Source organism: Telopea speciosissima, chromosome 11 (genome assembly GCF_018873765.1).
Source record: "Telopea speciosissima isolate NSW1024214 ecotype Mountain lineage chromosome 11, Tspe_v1, whole genome shotgun sequence".
Classification (NCBI taxonomy): domain Eukaryota; kingdom Viridiplantae; phylum Streptophyta; class Magnoliopsida; order Proteales; family Proteaceae; genus Telopea; species Telopea speciosissima.
The window spans coordinates 8,577,349-8,598,322 of record NC_057926.1 but is presented as its reverse complement, the minus strand read 5'-3'; the positions used below and the strand labels follow the sequence as shown (position 1 = coordinate 8,598,322).

The 20,974-nt window shown below is 41.0% G+C and overlaps 1 protein-coding gene across 1 annotated transcript in view; it reads right to left on the bottom strand.

Moving 5' to 3' along the window:
* Positions 1 to 20,541, bottom strand: part of LOC122646819 (disease resistance protein RPV1-like) — a 29,996-nt gene extending 9,455 nt beyond the window's left edge. Inside the window, exon 1 of the mRNA XM_043840423.1 lies at positions 19,910 to 20,541. Coding sequence (XP_043696358.1) covers positions 19,910 to 20,100 — 191 coding nt within the window. The 5' untranslated portion in view covers positions 20,101 to 20,541. The remainder of the gene's footprint in view (positions 1 to 19,909) is intronic.
* Between the last annotated feature and the right edge of the window lie 433 nt (positions 20,542 to 20,974).

The window sequence follows — 20,974 nt, the reverse complement described above, 5'->3', positions numbered from 1 at the left end:
GAGAGGGGGCAGCCTTGGCGAATTTCAGCTTTGGAGCGGAAAAAGCCAACAGTAGACCCATTGACCAAGACTGAGAAGGAAGGGGTGGAGATATAGGCAAAAATCCAGCGAATGAAAACTGGAGGGAAACCCATGAGGGAGAGCACTTCACAGATGAAATCCCAACAGATGGAATCAAAGCTTTGTGACGTGAACATTAACGTAATCAGTGATGTGAACAGTGTCGTGAACAGGGTAGTATAGTCCTTGTATTGCTTTCCTTCTTGTTGCGATATTAAAAATATAAGGGGGAGGGTCTGCGGCTAGGTATTCTATTCTAGCTGTAGGCTGTCCCCTTCTTTTGGGAAGCTTGTGTCCCTTCTTCTCTTCTTCTTCTCTTCCTCTTCTCTTCCTTCTCTTCATTCTCTAATCTGATTACAGGGTCTTGGCATTAGAACAATCAGGAAAAATTAAATGGTAGAGCAAGAACTGAAAACTTTAATAGGGAATATATTCCTTACCACACATAAGACCTCCTGAACCACTGTTCGATGGCAATTCAAACGAAAAATTTAGCGACCATTTCCTTGGTTGCACGTGCAGGTCTCAAAGCAAACCAGCTTTGGCACCTATTATGACAGGTAACTGCTGCTTGCAATAGATGGGAAAGCGGTAAAATCCACCAAGACCCGCAAATATGAGAATGATATAAATGCTTCTTGTACTATAGGGATATAGTAACTAGGTAAATACGATCACCACAAGGGAACTAAAACGCTATGGATAGCATTTAAACAAAAAGCAGTAAGATGAAAACAGAGAATCAGCTTGCACTTGGATATCAGAAATCAAACTTCAGGATAACTGTTGACAAAACAAAAAATAGGAGAATGCTAGAATGATCTGAATGATCAAGCAAGACTTTAATTTATAATGAGAAAAATTACAAAAGAGGGACTGAGTTGCCCTTACATTACCCGACTCTATTAAGAGAGAGGCAGAATATAAAAATAACTCCCAAAAGACCAGAATGCCCCACGGTATTCTGGTGTACATTATTCAACACTCCCCCTCAAGTTAGAGCAAAAACATCAAACATGCCCAATTTGACTAAACTAGGATGACACATCTTTCCGAGCAGTCCCTTGGTGAATATATCACCAAGCTGATCAGTAGACTTCACAGAAGGAACACAAATCAGCCCTTCCTCCAATTTTCCTTGATGGAATGCCTATCCACTTCAACATGCTTGGTACGATCATGTTGTACCGGATTATGTGCAATGCTGATTGCAACCTTGTTGTCACAGTACAACATCATAGGGAGACAGACAGGGACACCAAGGTCTTGTGGCAAACCTTTCAGCCAGAGCAACTCACAAATGCCTTGTGCTATAGCACGAAACTCTGCTTCAGCACTAAAACAAGCCACTACATTCTACTTCTTGCTACGCCAAGTGATAAGGTTGCCACCTACAAAAGAACAATACTTCCGATCCGGAGAACCAGTCCAATCCGCATCAATGTATGCCTCTATCCGTAGGTGACCATGAGGAGACAGGAGAATGCCTTTCCCTAGAGCTGACTTCAAGTAGTGAAGAATGCGAAAAACAGCCTCCATGTGGGAAGAGTAGGGATCATGTATGAACTGACTCACAGTACTCACAGCAACAGCAATGTCAGGACGTGTGTGTGAGAGAGAAATCAACTTCCTCACTAGTCTTTGGAACCGGCCTTTATCAACAAATTCACCCTCCTCTCTAAGAAGAACATTAGAATCCATAGGAGTATCTAAAGGATGATATCCTAGCAAACCAATTTCAGCCAATAAATCTAGGACATAGTTCCTTAGGAGAGAAAAATGCCTTTAGAGGATCTAGCAACTTCAATTCCCAGAAAGTACTTTAGTTATCCTAGATCTTTCATTTCAAACTTCTGTCTAAGAGAAGTCTTCATACGACTGATCTCATCACCATCATTGCCAGTGACCACACTATCATCAACGTAGACTATAAGAGCAGTGACTTTCTCACCAACCCTCTTTATAAAAAGAGTGTGATCAACATTACTCTGCTTGTCGCCCATAGAAATCATGGCCTTGTGAAACCGGCCAAACAAAGCTCTAGGTGACTACTTCAGCCCATAAAGTGCACGCTTCAATTTACACACTTTGCCTTGGTTTTTGTCACAAGAGAACCCTGGAGGAACATCCATATACACCTCTTCATCAAGTTTTCCATTGAGAAAGGCATTTTTCACATCCAACTGCAGTAAATCCCATCGAAGAGTGAATGCACAAGATAGCAAAACTCGGACAGTAGTCAGCTTTGCAATAAGGGCAAAGGTCTCCTGGTAGTCAATCCCATATGTCTGAGTAAACTTTTTTCCACGAGTTGTGCCTTATATCTATCCACAGTGCCATCTACCTTCTGTTTCACTACAAACACCCACTTGCATTCAACAGTCCTTTTTCCTGGTGGAAGAACTACAAGCTCCCAAGTGTCATTCTTTTTCAAGGCTTCCATTTCTTCCATCATTGTTGCCTTCCACTTTCCATCTGATAGAGCTTCCTACCAGTTGCTAGGAATACAAACAGAAGAAAGAGAAGAAACAAAAGTACAAAAAGATGGAGAAAGGGAGTCATAAGAAACAAAGTTGGATATAGGGTGCTGAGTGCAAGCCCTGACACCTTCAAGTAAATTAATACGTAGATCAAGAGAAGAAGTATTACTCGGTGGAGAAGCAAGTTCTGGAGACAGATTCGGCAATTGGATGGGTACTGGTGCTACAGTGGATTGAAGCTGCTTATGTTTCCTTATATAGGTCTGCACATTAAATTCATTAATCCTCCTCTGAAATTCACTAATGGTCTTCTGGACTGGAGTTTTCTGGACTGGAGTGTTCTCCCCCTAAATAGGAATGTCAACAACAGTGCCTGTGATGGTCTCCCCCTATATAGGAACCTCTCCCCTTGAGGCAGAGGGAGGATTAGGAGTAGGAGGAACAGGAGGAACAGGAACAGACTCATTGTAAACATACTGCAGGGGAGGTTCTATGGTCAGCACATCTTCACTAACACTCTCCCCCTGAATAGGTGGGGACAAATAATATGAGACACTCTAATAAAAGACAACATCCATACTTACCATAGTACGTCGGGTAGGAGGATAATAGCACTTGTACCACTTTTGGGTGGCACAGTACCCTAAGAAAATGTAGCGGAGACTATGGGGCTTAAGTTTATCAGGGGACCTAGTATCCTTGGCATAACAAACACAGCCAAACACCCTAAGGGTAACAACAAAAGAAGAAGAGCCAAGTAAAAACTCAGCAAGGGACTTGGAACTAAGAACCCGACTAGGTAGCCTATTAATTAAATAGGCCGCAGTGAGGACAGCATCTCCCCAATAAAAGGACGGGACATGTCGAGCAAACATTAGTGCTCTTACCTCCAAGAGATGGTGATTCTTCCTCTCAACCACACCATTCTGGGCTAGAGTATCAACACAGCTGGTCTGATGTAAAATCCCATGGACAGCAAAGTATTTTTGGAACTAACCTTCCATATACTCTGTCCCATTGTCACTTCTCAAGACTTTGAGAGTAGTATTAAATTGGGTCTGAACCATCTTGTGAAAATGCTGAAAACATGAAAAAAACTTCATTTTTTTGTATGCATTAGGTAGACCCAAGTGAATTGGGAATAATAGTCTATGAAAGAGACATACCACCGATGACCAGAAATAGAAGCTTTTCTACTAGGACCCCACACATCAGTATAAACCAAATGAAATAAGGAAGAAGACCTATTATTAAAAATAGGATAGTTTGAACGTATCTGTTTGGCCAAGACACAAGGCTCACAAAAAAAATCTTCCTTATTACAACTTTTAAGTAATGCTGGAAATAAATGTGATAAAGTTCCTAAGGGGGTGTCCTAGTCTAGAATGCCATTGGTGTAATTCAGAGGAGAAAGATGCAGGTTGACAGAGTTGAGAAGGTAATGCTTGCGTAGCAAGAGGTTCACCATCAAGTAGGTACAATCCACCATGCACTTTACCCGATCCAATCGTCTTCGCCGAGTCCAGTTCCTAAAAGACACAATGAGTAGGAAAAATTGTCACTTTACACCAATTCAGATTTTTGGTAATACTGCTAATAGAGAGAAGGTTATTAGTGAAATTGGGAATATACAACACAGAAGACAAGGTAAAAGAAGGGGAACAACTAATGGATTCTTTCCCAGAAATAGATGAGAGGGATGCATCAGCTATTTTGAATTTATCCATGCTAGAAGTAGGTGAATAGGTAGGAAAAAGGCTAGAAGAACCTGTCATGTGATCAGTGGCACCGGAGTCTATAATCCACGGAGTAGAGACAATCGATGCACAATGACCAGCAAAGGAAATACCTAAACGGGCAAAGTGGGAATTTGATGTAGTGGAGTAACTGGCAGCAGATGTAGTAGAGACAGCGGAAGTCTGTAACATACGCCTGAAAGCCAGTAGTTCCTGGGAGAGGCTATTTTCAACAGCGGGGGCTGTAGCTACACTTTCAATGTGATTGGACCTGTTTTTAGTTTTACCACGACCACGTTTGGCCTCAAAATCAACGGGCTTCCCATGTAATTTCCAGCACTGAGCCTTAGTGTGATATGGTTTGTTGTAATGTTCACACTGTTAGAAATCAGAACTAGCTAACCAGCAGAAGAAAAAGAAGAAGAAGAAGAGAATAGAAGAGGAAGGAGCACACTGCCGTGAGAAGGAAGCAGCAGCCTGCGATAGAAGATGGATTCTATCACAGGCCTTGGGTTCTATTTATAATTAAGTCAAAGTAAAGAAGGTAAGTTGGTTAAGGGTTTATTAGGAAATCAACCCTAAGCCCTTACCTATTACAACTTAACAAATAAAGACTCAAAACATAGAAAATTACATAGAACCCAAAAACCCAAATAACAATGACCAAACTACCCCTAATTCTCAACACTCCCCCTCAAGCTGGAGCATATAGGTCTCCCATCCTCAGCTTGTTACAACAGGTGCAAAAATTAGGAGCAAACAAGGTTTTGGTGAAGACATCAGCTAGCTGATTCGAAGACGAAACAAACAGAGTCTCAACTAGCTTTTTCAAGACGGCATCGCGAACAAAGTGACAATCTACTTCAATATGTTTAGTCCGCTCATGGTAAACAGGGTTACTAGCAATGTATATAGCTGCCTGGTTGTCACAGTACATCTTCATCGGTGTAGGCACAGGAAACCCCACCTCAAGTAGTAGAAACCTGAGCCACATCAACTCAGCTGTAGTGTGGGCCATAGCCCGATACTCAGCCTCTGCACTCAACCGCGCAATAGTAGTCTGCTTCTTACTACGCCACGAGACAAGATTACCCCCAACAAACGTACAATAACCTGTAGTGGAAAGACGATCACTTGCCAATCCTGCCCAATCTGCATCAAAATACGCAATCAGATCCATATGTCGATTAGGACGATAAACCAGCCCTTTACCAGGAGCACCTTTCAAATAATGAAGAATACAAATGGCAGCGTCCTAGTGAGCTTTCTGAGGAGTTTGCATAAACTGGCTTAGAACACCAACAACAAAAGAGATGTTAGGTCTCGTGACAGTAAGATAAATCAACTTTCCAACTAAACTCCTGTACTGACGTACATCCTTGAGAATCGCCATCATCTACCCCAAACTTCTGATGAGGATCCATGGGAATATCCATTGGCTTGGATGCAAGCATTCTAGTATCAGACAAAAGATCTAACACATATTTCCTCTGGGAAAGACTAATACCCTTCTTGCTTCTCACAACCTCAATGCCAAGAAAGTAGTGAAGATCACCTAAATCCTTGGTTTGAAAATTCTGTTGTAAGTAAGCTTTTACCTCAGCAATGCCTGACACATCATCACCAGAAACAATATCATCAACGTACACAACCAGAACCACCAACTTGCCATTACGACGACGAACAAACACAGAATAATCAGAATAACACTGTGAAAAATCGCACGATACAACTGTGGCACTGAACTTCTCAAACCATGCTCTGGGTGATTGTTTGAGGTCATAGATTGCTTTATGCAATTTGCATACCCGCATACTAGTCTCCCCCTGAGCAACATGCCCAGAAGGTTGCTCCATATACACCTCCTCGTGAAGATCACCATACAAGAAGGCATTTTTAATATCCAACTGAATCAAGGGCTAATCAAAATTAACTGCTATAGAAATAAGTAGGCGAACAGAATTCAACCTAGCAACAAGAGAGAATGTCTCAAAGTAGTCCACACAATAAGTCTATGTATACCCCTTGGCAACCAGACGGGCTTTAAGCCGCTCAACAGAACCATATTTGATTGTGCAAACCCAGCGACACTTAACAAGTTCTTTTCCATGATGCAGATCTACCAAACTCCAAGTGTGACGAGATAAGAGAGCATCCATTTCCACATCCATGGCCTTCTTCCAACCAGGAAAAGGAGAGCCTCAGTATGATTTTTGGGAATACGGTTGGAAGACAATGACAAGGCAAAAATATGAATAGAAGAGGGTACGTGAGAAAGGGGCACATACTTATCAATAGAATATAAAGCAGTAGACTTTTGAGTGCAAGAGCGAGTACCTTTACGTAAGGAAATAGGTAAGTCATCAGTTAAAGAAGAAGGTAGAGCTTCACTCGAGGTGGTGAAATAAGAGGAGCCGTTGGAACTTCTTCATGTGGTACTGTCCTGCCATGTCGCTGATAAACCTGCAATGGTGGTGTAGGGAATGGGACAAGAGCAGGGACAAGAGGAGTATCAACACGCCACTCATCCTCAGAGACAGAAGAGGAGGAAGAAAAATAAGAACGATCCTCAAAGAAAGTGACATCAGCACTAACAAAATACCTATGGATGATAGGGTCATAACACTTGTACCCTTTCTGGATACAATAATATCCAAGAAAAACACACTTAGTGGCCCAGGGAGATAGTTTGTTAGAATGAGCATGTAGATTGTGAACAAAACAAATACACCCAAAAACACGAGGAGGTAAATGTAAAATGGGCTGACTAGGAAAAACAATGGAAAAGGGGGACTTGTCGGCAAGAATAGAAGAAGGCATTCGATTAATCAAGTAACAGGCAGTAAGCACCCCTTCACACCAAAATTGCTTTGGAACATGCATATGGAACATGATAGTGCGGGCAACCTCCAGTAAATGTCTATTTTTACGTTCCGCCACCCCATTTTGTTGTGGAGTGTAGGAACAGCTAGTTTGGTGAATCATTCCATGAGAAACACAAAAAGCAGAAATATCATGCTGAACATACTCCAAAGCATTATCAGAACGAAAAGTTTTAATAGGTAAACCAAACTGAGTTGTGATTTCATTATAAAAGTTTTGGAATACAGATATAAACTCGGAACGATCCTTCAAGAGGTATAACCAAGTGAGATGAGAATCGTCGTCCACAAAAGTGATAAAATACATGAAACCACTCCGATTCTTAACACGACAAGGACCCCAAATATCCGAATGGACTAAAAAAAATAAAGACGAACTTCGAGCCATAGTACAAGAAGGGAAGGAGGCACGGTGATGTTTTCCCAACTCACAGGCTTCACACTCTAACCGAGACACAGACTTAAAAGAAGGAAATAACAACTTTAACTTAACTAAAGACAAATGACCTAAACGACAGTGCCACTGGAACGGAGACAACCCACCAATAGTAGCAGCAATGGCAAACAAGGTAGGAGCACCATGGTCAAGGTAGTAGAGTCCATCATTTTCACACCCTCCACCAATTTTCTTCCTCGTGTAAAGATCCTGAAAAACACAATAAGAAGGAAAGAAAGTCATAGAACAATGTAACGCTTTAGTTATTTAACTGACAGAAAGAATATTCAACGGTAACTGAGGGACATGTAACACAAACGAGAGCCTCATAGAAGAAGTGGGTGAGATGGTACCATGCCCAGAAACTGGAGTAGAAGAACCATTTGCAAGAATAACAAGTGAAGATGAATGTGTATGTAAATAAGTGGTAAATAACGATGACTCACCAGTCCTATGAGCAGAAGCCCCTGAGTCAATAATCCAGCATGTAGTAGTAGTGGTAAGAAGAGCAAGTGTACCTGCATGAGCTAGATTTGCAAAAGAAGATGAGGGCCCGATGGATGTAAGACTGGATGCCGCCAAGTGTTGTAAATGCCGCAATATCCAGGAGAGATCATCACGATAAAGAGTTGTGGTAGAACCACTACCTAATAGGGAAACCTGTGGAGGATCACTATGGGCAGCACCATCACTACCTCCGTCAGACACTGCATGATTGGTAGATTGAGGTGCTCAATCGAGTTTGCCATGCTTGTCCCAACAAAAATCAACCGTGTGACCAATTTTGCCACAGTGATTACACTTCCGAAAAGGCTTATCACCTGATTGACCACCAGTGCCATGACCACCACCACCACGTCCTCCCCCTGAGTTACGTCCACGACCAGCCATAAAGGCAGAATTCTCCTTGGGAGTAGAGTCAGTCTTTCAAGGAGAAGAGATACGTTGTAGGCGGGAGAACGTATCAGCAAGAGTAGGAACAGTTTCTCCAGCAAGAATATGTCCCTTCACAAATTTCAAATCAAAATCTAGTCCAACCAGAAATTTAGACACAAAAAATTCATTCCGTTGTGCTTTTAATTTGTCAATATCAATGGTGAGGGGTTGAAAAACATTTAATTCCTCAATAAGACCAATAAAAGTGTTGTAGTAGTCTTGGAGAGGCTTGTTGGACTGCCGGAGCTGAAAAAGTTTCTCATATAAGTCATAGACTCAATTCATATTCTTCTCCTATGAATAGGTATCCTTCCAATCATCCCACAAACCCTTAGCCATGGTGTGAAACATCATGTTTGCAGCAATCTCTGGTTCCATTCTGTCCTATAACCAAATCAAAATAATGGTATTATCTTGCATCCAATCCTCATAATCTTTTGAATCAGATGTAGGTGGATCGGAGGTAAGATACATGAGTTTCTTCTTGGCCATAATATAAACCTTCACAGCTTGAGCCCATAACAAATAATTCGAACTCCCTTTCAGCTTGATAGAAGTAATAGTGACCTTACATTGTCAATTTGAGATGTAACCACTGGATTATTTTTACTCTCTCCCATGGCACCAAAAGGGAAAAATAAAACCAGTCAAATAAAAGTACCACAAGCATGGGACAAAATTTCGCAATATATCGCCGATATATCGTGAAATTTCGGTAATTTCGGCAGGGCCAAGACAAGATGTAAAGGCGAAACAAAAAAAATCAAAATTTCGATCGATATTTCGTAAATTTCGGGACATTTCGGCGATATACCGATATATCGCCAAAATGTTACAAAACAGGTCACGTGGGTCATTAAAACATGGGTATAAATAGCATATTTCGCCAGCTAACGGTCGAAATACCGATCAAGAGCTGGGCAGAAGTTATTTTGGGGCTTTTTTCTTTGTTTGCTACTCTTCCAACTTGGATTCTAAGGATCTTCCAACTTGTTCTTCATCTTCTTCGAAAGATCATCGCCAAAAACACGTCGGAAACACCTCCTAACAAGATTGTAAAGGATTTTTCACTATTTAAGGTAATTCTTTTTTCTTTAAAACTAATTTTTTTGAAAATAGTATGTTCAATACATGTTGTATGGTGATGATATTAATATATGTTAGACACTGGAGGCCGATCTACAACCTCATAGTGTCGAAAAAATTTTTCCATATGCCTTTTTTTTTTTTTTTTCTGGTTTTAAAAATTGATTTTCCTACAACTAAAATAGGAAAAAATTAGGGGTAATATAACTTAGATGGGGATGAATTAAATATATGTTAGACACCAATGGCCGATCTACGGCTTCACGGTGCCGAACTTATTTTTCTGCCATAAATAATTATTTTTATTTTCGAAAATTAAGAAAAATATTTAAAAAATATATAAATAAATAAGGAAAAATATGAGTTTTAGGTTTGAAAAATAATGAAAAAATATGAAAATAATTTCTACATGTTTTGAAATGCATTAGATATATATCATGTTTAATAATTTCCGGTTTTGTTGTGTTAGGTCAATATTATATAAAAATTATATATAAAAAATTATTTTTAATTATGAGAAAAATATAAGGGTTTGGGGAAAAATATTAAATAGCTACACAATTGTTTTAGTATTCTAAAAGTCTCAATTGAAGTGCTTCTATATTAAGTTTTTAATTATTTGTTTTACTTACATTGCAGTAAACAAGTATTATTATGGCGGATCGTGAAAGACAACATGCGAAGGGCAAGCAAAAGTTAGGGGAAAGTAGTCAACAGAAGGGGCAGAGGGAGCAAAGAGAACAGGGGCCAGCCAGTCGGCATAGGGTTGACATTGCATGGTTACATGGCACTCCAATTGATGGGGATAAGAGAAAATCCCAATGTAACTATTGTCACATGCAGTTTTTGGGAGGTGGGTCTGGTAGACTTAAATAACATCTGACTGGAGGATCTAAAGATGTTGTAGGTTGCCATATGGTACCTGTGCAAGTAGCTAGGGAGATTGGTGAGAATTTGAGGAGAAAGAAGAAGAGGAAGGCTGACATGCAGAGAATAAGAAAACAACTTGAGGATACAGTGAGGAGTTCAATGGGAGGAGGAGGACAATACCATGATGATGATGATTCCTCTGATGATGATGATGACGAGGACATTGCAGTACCTGATGATATACAAACAGTAAAGGAGGCTAGGGACTTTCGACGGACTGTTTCAAGGAGTACAGTTAGTTTTCAAGATGATCAGCAAAGACAGAGAGTAGGGGGTAGTGGAGGAGCTGGCACATCTGGTGATTCTAGATCTTTCAATCCTTTTAAAAGATCACAAAGTGTGAAGGCAGCCCCAACACCTCTATCAGTACCAATACCACTATCAGCATCAAATCCTAAACTACATAGGAAGAAAGGAAGCAGTCAACCAAGAATCAAAGGAGCATAGAAGGGGATGAAGGGGTTAGTTAAAGAGTCAATAGCTAAGTGGATGCTATATCATACCATCCCAACAAACACTGCACAAGGCCCCCATTATGACACCATGATTGATACAATTGCAGAGGTTGGCCCAGGGTTCAAGGGCCCTACCCCATATGAGGTAATGAATGTTTATCTACCTCAACAAAAGTCTGAGATTTATGACTACATTAGGGAGATGAGGAGTATGTGGGAGACATATGGGGTGACTGTAATGGCAAATGGATGGACTGGGCCTACAAGAAAGTCCATCATCAATTTTATGGTTTATTGTGATGGAATGACAGTTTTCCTCAAATCTGTGGATGCATCCAAAGAGATAAAGGATGCAAAATACACTTACAGATTGTTAAAGGAAGTAGTTACAAAAAGATGTGGGAATTGATAACGTTGTCCAGATTGTAACGGACAACGGACGCAACTTCAAGCTGGCCAGTGAGAAGATGATGAACAACAGTAAGTATCGATTTTTTTGGACTCCTTGTGCAATCCGTTGCATTGATTAAATGCTAAAGGATATGGGAAAGTTAAAGTAGGAGAAGACTGTGGTTGAAAGTACAAGACAAGTCACCAACTTTGTATACAACCACTCATTTACACTCAATCTATTGAGGGAAAAAATGTGGGGGTGACTTGGTTAGGCCGGGCATCACAAGATTTGCCACCAACTACATTGCCCTAAAAAGCATAGAGACAAATAAGGCCGGGCTGAGAAGTATGTTTGCTTCTGAGGAGTGGTTTGGATGGAAGGGTTCCAATGCTGCAACTAGGAGGGAAGCACAAGCAACCATGTCATCTGAGGACTTCTGGACAAAACTAAGCAAAGTGGTGAAAGTTTTGGAGCCAGTAGTTAAAGTTCTACATATTGCTGACTCCGCTCTCAAGGGCCCAACCATGCCAGTCGTATATGCTGCAATGGACTTGATGAAAGATAGTGTCTATAGTGTAGCTCCTCGCAGTAGCAAGCACTTCTTGGATATCATCAATGCTTGCTAAGAGAATCAACTTATGCATCCACTGCATAAGGCTGGTGAGTAAATTTGTTTTATGTAACTAATTCATAGTATTACTATTTACTAATTACCTATGCATTTGACAATATCTCATTTCTATAGGTCAAATTTCAACATACTACTTGAACCCCAAGTATCAATATAATAATAGGCTTGAGTTGGAAATTCAACTTATTGATGCTGTGAAACAAGTAGTGAAGAAGTTGGAGCCAGATGGTCAACTACAAGCTATTTGCAACCATGGTACAAAATTTCGCAACATATCGCCGATATATCGCGAAATTCCAGTAATTTCGGTAGGGCCGAGATGAGATGGGCTTCCGAAATGAAAAAAGTTCCAATTTTGGCGATATTTCGGTATATTTCGTAGAAATACTGTGTATTGAGCAATATATTTCGATAAATTTTGGTATATTTCGGTAAATTTCGTAGAAATACTTTGTGTATTGAGTATTGAACTATTGACTATTATGAAGTTTATGAGTTATGACTTATGCGCTTATGACTTTATGAGTTTAAACTTTAAACTAAAGGCTACATTTGACTTTATTTTTGTTTCATTACTTTGTTAAAATTTGTTATTATGTCTGTTAGTACTTAAACAATATGTATTTAACTATTTTATACAACAGGGTCCGACCGTATACAGTCAATCAAGGGTGCAAACCCAAAGCACCACTTTAAGTTCATTTTTTTTTGCAATATGAAGGTTTAAATGTGTTTATTTAGCTTAAATAAGGGTGTCCATGAAGTATCAGGCCTAGATATGGTCAAATACCCACCGAGATGGACCCCCGAAATATTGCAGAAAAAATGCAATATTTCGGCAAAATTTGGCGAAATTTTGGATATTTCGGGTATTTCGGTATGCCAGAGATACCGATATATCGTGAGATATAGTACTATGTTTGCAACAATGAGGTGAGTCTTAGAATTCATTTGGAATATAATTAGCAAGTAGTAATTACTAATTAGTAATAAGTACTTACTAATTTTCCACATGGGTGTAAATGAAGATGTTTAGGGATGCATTAGGAAGTTTTGGAACCAATGCTGCAATACAAGGCAGAGCACGCGGTAATGCTGGTACTCAATTCAATATCTAATTCTTTTAAGTTTTAAATTACATATGTATTGAAAGTTGAAACATGAAACAACATTTGACACGTCTTTTTTTGTTGTAAACTTGTAATGCAGTTGAATGGTAGGTGTTGTATAGGAAATCGGCTGAGCATTTAAGAAGAATAGCAATCAACGTCCTTGCCCAAACATGTTCCGCATCTGGCTATGAGAGGAACTGGAGTACCTTTACGTTCATCCACTCCAAAAGGCGCAACAGATTGGGGTCTGAACATCTATCTGACATGGTGTACGTGCACTACAACTTGAGGCTGAACTGCAACACATACACATGGGACATGAGGGACAAAGGGGCACTATTGACCTCGCCGACATCTTTCAAGTTGACTCAAACGATGAGGACCCTATTGTGGATTGGGTGAGGGATAGAGGTGAGCCGGTGTTGGATCAGGAGGGAGGTAGGCCCAACCCCGTGATAGCTTCCGAGATTGGTGCTGATGTGGATGATTACATGGCGGACAAGGGTCAGATACATGCACGAGAAGAATCACCCATACCATTCCATCCCACTGGTGGCAATGTTGCTGATGATGATGATTGGTCTAGGTCCTCAGGTGATGATGATGGTGGTGATGGTGATGGTGGTGGTGGAGGTGATGGTGAAGATTTTGATGGAATGCGAGAGCGTTATGTGGTAGGCGAGGATACAGCGCCTGTAGAGCCAGTCCGATTCACTGGAGAGACACAATTTGATCATGCCACACAGGATACGAACCACGGTGCACGTGACCCCGCACCCCCACCCTCACAAGCCCCCATACAACCATACAGTAGTAAGTGTAGGGGTCGACAAACACAATTACAAGCTGATTTTATAGACATTGATGACTTATCTAGCTCTGTTGGCGGTTTGAGTATGGGTGATAGGGAGGGAGGGAGGATCGACTGGGCATTGGCGTGCCCCATCTTTTGACACACATACCACTCCATCACAACCTCACAGTGGATATGGCTATGGATATGGGCAGTTTAGTGGGGTAGGGGACTATGACCCCCAATCCCAGTCCCAGTCCCAGGGACATACTGGATCATCTTTTGTGGATGACATCTTTGCATACCCTAGCCACCAACCTCACCAGCCATACATGCAGCTAGTGCCAACGTCGCTAGTTCGGCAACATCATATCATACTGGCTCATCTTCTTCACAGGCTGGACCGATTGGTGACCCTAACCCATATCCTAGGATAGGTTACCTACAGTATGTTGATGACTCCATTTACATGATAGTTGTAGATGACTACACTCGTTTCTTCTCCAGAACTATACCATGGTCCACATATGTCCTTCAAACAGAGAACAATGGACGTCAACTCCAGCGGGCCATGAGTGGGGTTGATCCAGGAAGGCACAGCAACTATTATTAACACTTGTGACTTGTGAGTCTTGTCTCTTGTAACTTTGTAAGTTATAACTTGTAAGTTGTAAGTTGTAAGTTGTAAGTTGAGTATTGACTATCGAAGTATCAAGTCATTGACTATTATGGAGTGTTTATGAGAATATGATTTATGAATTATGTCTTATGAGTTTTAACTTTTAATTAGTTTGTTTAAATTTCTTTTATGTCTTTAACTACCTAATCAATGTGTATTTAACTATTTATACATTAGGGTCGGCGGCCGTATACTGTCAATCAAAGGTGCAAGCCCAAAACACCACTTTGAGTTCATTTTTTTGCAATATAAAGATTTAAATGTGTTTATTTAGCTTAAATAAGGGTGTCCATGAAATACTAGGCCTAGGTATGGCCAAAAACCCACCGAAATGGACTCCCGAAATATTGCAAAAAAAAATGCAATATTTTCGGCGAAATCTCGCCATATTTCGGATATTTCGGATATCTCGGTAGGCCCGAGATACCGATATATCGCGAGATATTGAACTATGACCACAAGAGAACAGCTAGCCAACAAGAGGGCAGCAACCACACACAACAAATCACCAACTGTTGCAGAATTCCAGAGTAATAGGCAGCAGAGAAAAAAATAAAGGAGGCCTCAACCATACACAAACAAGACACCAACTATTGCAGAATTCCAGAGTAATAGGCAGCAGAGAAAAAAATAAAGGAGGCCTCAACCATACACAAACAAGGCACCAACTATTGCAGAATTCCAGAGTAATAGGCAGAGAAAAAAATAAAGAAAGAGACCCAATAGAGGTAGAATCCAGGATCCAAAAAAAAAACAGAGCACTTCCGGCTGCAATAGAGGTGATTTTGCAGAACTTACAATCAGCAGGGAGAAAGAGGCTGAAAAAGGGATCGAAGCAAGTACCTGGAGGGGGGAATGAAACCCCAAAAGACCAGCCCAAGCAACCACTTGGATCAGAAACTGTGAGGCCAACTATGTGGCTCAAAAATACCCAGAAAACAGAGCATCCGCAGGTGTTAAACAATAGATTCTGAAGCACTCGATCAGCTCACCAGAACAGGAAACAGATCAGGTTGAGTCTTCGTCTAGTCTGGTACAAGCAATCTTCAAAAAATCAGAACCAGAAGAGCTGCAAAAATCTCGAAGAATCTTCACTTGTTTCTATTTTCTGAGAATAGAAACATAACTATATCCATGCTCCAATAGAAACTTCAATGGATGGTCTGTAAATCACTGATAATTATCACACCTAAATACTCCATTCATGTGTATATGGAGCCTTCAATCCATCAACAAACAAAAGAAGCAGCAATAGGTGCCTGCACACCAGGAAACTAAAACTGAGAGAAATCAGCAGAAGGAGATGAAAGAAGATCCTTTAGCTGATTAGTATCGCTCTGATACCATGTTAGAAATCAGAACTAGCTAACCAGCAGAAGAAAAAGAAGAAGAAGAAGAAAAGAAGAGAAAAGGAAAGACGCACTGCCGTGAGAAGGAAGCAGCAGCCACCAATAGAAGATGGATTCTATCGCAGGCCTTGGGTTCTATTTATAATTAAGTCAAAGTAAAAAGGTAAGTTGGTTAGGGGTTTATTAGGAAATCACCCCTAAGCCCTTACCCATTACAACTTAACAAATGAAGACTCAAAACATAGAAAATTACATAGAACCCAACAAACCTAAAATGGCAATGACAAAACTACCCCTAACTTTCAACACATAGGCTCTTTTGCAGGAGCAGCAGTAGAAGCACTACTCTCAGAAGTAGGAGTAGAGTTGGAACCAGCAGCCTGTAGGGCTGATCTCTCAACTGTAGGAGTCAACATCATAACAGCCTGACGTGTCTCTTCAGTATGAACATAAGAAAAGGCTTGCTCCAATGTCGGAAAGGGTACCCTACAAAGAACTTGCACACGAATTGGATCATATTCAACATTAAGGCCAGCCAAAAAATCATAAACTCGAATCTGGTCCACATACTTTCGTTAGGCACCAATGTCGGTGGCTGTAGAGAGCTGAAAACATGAGTAGTGATCCAATTGTTGCCATAAGCTTAAGGGAGGCATAGTATTTGGCGACAGACAACTCCTTCTGAGTAGTGGTATGGAGTGTCTTCCAAATCTCATAAACCTGTGCATCATTCCTCAACTATCCATATGTTTCCTTGGCAGCAGTCCATATCTGTGTAGCTGTGTCAAGGAGAAGGTACTGTGCAGAAAGTTCTGGTTGCATGGAGTTCAGAACAAAGGACATAACCATAGCATCATTAGCATTCCATCGAGCTAGAAGGGGGCCCACTTCAGTAGGCTATGGAGAGGTGCCAGTAAGATGGCCAGTAAGTCCTCTTCCAGCCACAGTCAAAGAGAGAGACCCACATTAGATAATTGGTACCATCAAGTTTAATGGCAGTTAGACTGACCATCACCTCCAGAAGTAGCCGTGGTAATATCAGAGTCTGAAATGATGATGGCTAAAGCTTTGCAAAAAAATTAGAAGAAGAAGCTGAATATGAGGTCGAGTGATCCTCTTGGCAGCAGAAATTCTCTTGAAAGCAATAGCAGCAACAAGCAGCCCTAACCCCCAAAAATAGATATGGCTCAAGGTTTTGAAAAAACCCTAAAAGAGGAGATTGATTGGGGTTAGGGGTCTGCAAAACAACTTGAAAGAGGTTGATAGTAATGTTGAGCACTCTTTGAAGCAATGTGAATAAGATCTCCAAAGATCAGCCAAAGCAAAGAAGAGAAAACCGAAAAATTGATAAGAGTCAGGGTTGTTTAAAACCCGGAAGTGAGATCGATAATGGGTATGGGCTTCAAATAAGTTGAAATTCCTATGATAGTTGTTATCCAATACTGCCATGATGGATCTCCAATAAGGAAAAAACAGCTTCTAAGGCAAAAGAAAAACTGATCTTCAAGAAGGGGAGAACTCCAAAAAAACAATCGTAGAGACACTGGGCAGCAGCTATCGAGCTTAATATGTGATTAAACCATCTATTGAAGAAGTTGGATTGAGGGCAGCATCTAGATTGTATGATCACCTCATTAGAGCTGCCCTAGTGAGTGAAGAGAACCAAGAAAAAAGGAAAACACAAAGAGAAGATCGAGTGGAAGAGGGTGGAAGAGAAGAACAATGGAAGGGATGGGGTTTTGAAAACCTAGATCAGAGGCTTTGATACCATGTTGACAAAACAGAAAATAGGAGAATGCTTAAATGATCTGAATGATCAAGCAAGCCTTTAATTTATAATGAGAAAAATTACAAAAGAGGGACAGAATTGCCCTTACATTAGCCGACTCTATTAAGAGAGTGGCAGAATATAAAAATAACTCCCAAAAGACCAAAATACCCCCACGGTATTCTGGTGTACATTATTCAACAATAACGAATAGTTAAACCCATATAAATAGACAACACAGACATAAGATAACATAACGATAACAAGATATTTAGATGAGAAAAGGACCAATATCAGATTGGATGAAACATCAAATGGTTGAAACAGCAAACTAACAGAGAAACAAATAGCCAGAAAGAAATAATTGGCAAAGGATAACAAAGAAAAATCAAGACAAGAGAGCTGGTCTCATAAAGGGAAAGATATGGATATCCCTTCCAAAATGTAGATCAATGATCCCCAAACAAAGACGATGGCCTTGATCAACAACACCAGTCTAACACGAACCTGACGAATGCCTCTCCTCAGAATGCCCCTTTGCCTCCAAATCTGCTACCGAGCAGTGCGCATTGGGCTGGGATAGCAGGTTTTGGTCCTGGGCTCTAGTACCGGTAGTTGGACAGTAGGGGGAGGAAAGGAGTGAAGGTAACAACAGGAGTAGAAAACAGAAGGGAAGAGAAGAGGTTAACGTCAGAGGTCGGAGTAGCAGGTTATGGTTATGGTTCTGGTTCTGGTCCTGGTGCCCTAAAGCCACTGGTTGATTGGGGTTGTGTAATAGTATAGTCAACGATGGGTGTGGGTGTGGGTGTGGGTGTGGGTAAAAACAAATCGTGGGAGGAGGATTGTTGGAGGGTCGGAATATCAGGGTTTGTTGCTGAGAAGTGAGGGGTTTGTGAGGGGACTTGATGCTGGTAATAAGGTAGGAAGGCAAGTACAGCAAACCCACCGTTGAACCCTTTTGTTTTTTAGAGGAGGTGATATAGAGGACTGGGATAGAGAGATTGGGGATATAGAAGATGGGGGTTGAGAGAATGTGAATAGAGAGACAGGGTTAGGGAGGGATGGAGAGAATCGAAGTAAGGGGTTTTTCCGCTAAGAAGTCCATTGCTAATATAAACGAACCTTAGCTCTGTTCAGAAGCAGAGCAAGTTTCTGAGCTCCTCGCCAAAGATCGAATAACAAAGCCCTAAGGATAAGGGGATCCAACCATTGGAGAGGCTCCGTGGAGAATAAATTATCTCTGATAACGTCGAAGACACACCGCTTCACCTTGTTTGAGGTGAGAGCGAGGGAGCGAGATGCTCACCATTCCCCTTGCTATCACCAATTTCACCGCCTGAGAGCGAGAGTAAGAGAGAGAAGTGTCGGGAAAACTCTACCATATCACCTAAAAAGCTTGAACTGTTAGGGAAGGGCAGTGTCAACTTATACATTAATACTCTCCCACACGTGCAGGCCAAGATCCCATGGTCCTTGCACGTGGAGCTCGCGCAACATTTCCTTCATGCGGCACCTAGGGAGAAGAAATATCGAGAAAATTCTCCAAATGCACTTCTCACGAGTCGAACACTTGACCTCCCTACCCTGATACCATGTTTGCTACCATTTCACCAAAAACCTCGAACTTTTAGGGAAGGGCAATGTCAATGTATACATCAATAGATTCTTCCCCGAAGGAGTCAAACATTTGACCTCCCTGCCTTGATACCGTATTTGCTACCGTTTCACCCAAAACCTTGAACTGTTAGGGAAGGGCAGCGTCAATGTATACATCAATAGATTCTTCCTCGAATTTTTGGGAGTCGTTTATACTAGCGGTAATTCTGTACTTTCAAGGATCAGGGTTTTTCTATATTGTAACACGTCAAAACGCTGTAATGGCTATATATAGGGTGTTATCTCGTAAGGAGGTGAAGGTTAGTAGGGTTTTGTAATTTCTTCATCAAGATAGTGGAAGCTCTGGTTTATCACTCGGCCATCACTAGCAGCCATTCACAGTGAAATTTATCTGGGCGAACATCATGGACTTTCATGGCTTAATGTTTAAAGAGAAAGGATCCATTGTCCAAGGATCTTTAATAACCAATAACAGAAATTACTTGTTTCAACAAGACCCCAAATTAAAAAAGTTAAATCTATAATATTAAAAAAAATAATAACACATGTTAAGATAGTTACTTACCCATTCTCAATGTTCTTCAAGTCCCATCCTTTCAAAGATCCAGTCTCTCTGAGAGCCTGCTTCCACCCCTCCACGATCTCCCTTTTGAAACGCTTGTTGTGTTCCCGAAAAGCCCTTGCATAGCTCCCAGTCTGGTTCCTGACTTCCGAGGGTTCAACATGGAAGAAAATGGGAAGAACAAGTTGACCCATCTCTCTTTTGCAGTCAGCTATCTTGGCGAGCTCAATGAGGCACCATTTGCTCGAAGCATAGTTCTTCGAGAAGATGGGAACAGAAATTCTCGACTGTTTGATTGCAGCGAGCAGCTCCGGTCCGATTTCCTCTCCGATGCGGAGCTCATTATCATCGATGAAAGTACGAATTCCAGCATCAATCAAAGCGTTATATAGGTGGCCAGTGAAATTGTTGCGAGTGTCTGGACCTCTAAAGCTCAAGAACACTTCGTAATCCCATCCAGCGGGAAACGATGAAGCAGGGGAAGAGGAACAAGAGCTCTGTTCCGCCGCAGATGCTACGTCGCTCGTTCTCTCCCTGGCGCGAGAACTTATGCTGTCAAAGAATTTCTTAACAAGAACAGCGATAAGAAACCCTCCTACAATCCAAAAAAAATAGATTTTTCTTTCTCGTTTGTGTTAAGCGCAGAGCTCAATCTGATCAGATTTCTCTTTTAGGAAGTCACAAAATAAGAGATGAACACTAGATCAAGAAGCATGAATGCATTTGCTCGGGCCTTGAGATGGTGCTGTAGTATTCTTCCTCAGCAAGGCATGTGAAAGAAAACAGTTCTTGTTTCTCTTTTGCCCTTTTTATAAAAACTTTCTTCGTCGGAAAGTAAATCCCTGGAAGTCTCTTCGACAAGTATCTATGGTTCTCAAGTAATCTCAACCTTTTGTTTTTTGGGAAATTTACGAAACACCACTTGAAAATGGGTCGAAACTCGAATCACCCCCTGAAATTTGAAAATACTTAGATCACCCCCTCTACACTAACGGTGTTAGTCTGCTGTTAGTTATTAGTGTAAAACAACTATTTTACCCTTGTACTAAATCATTAGAGTTGAATTTA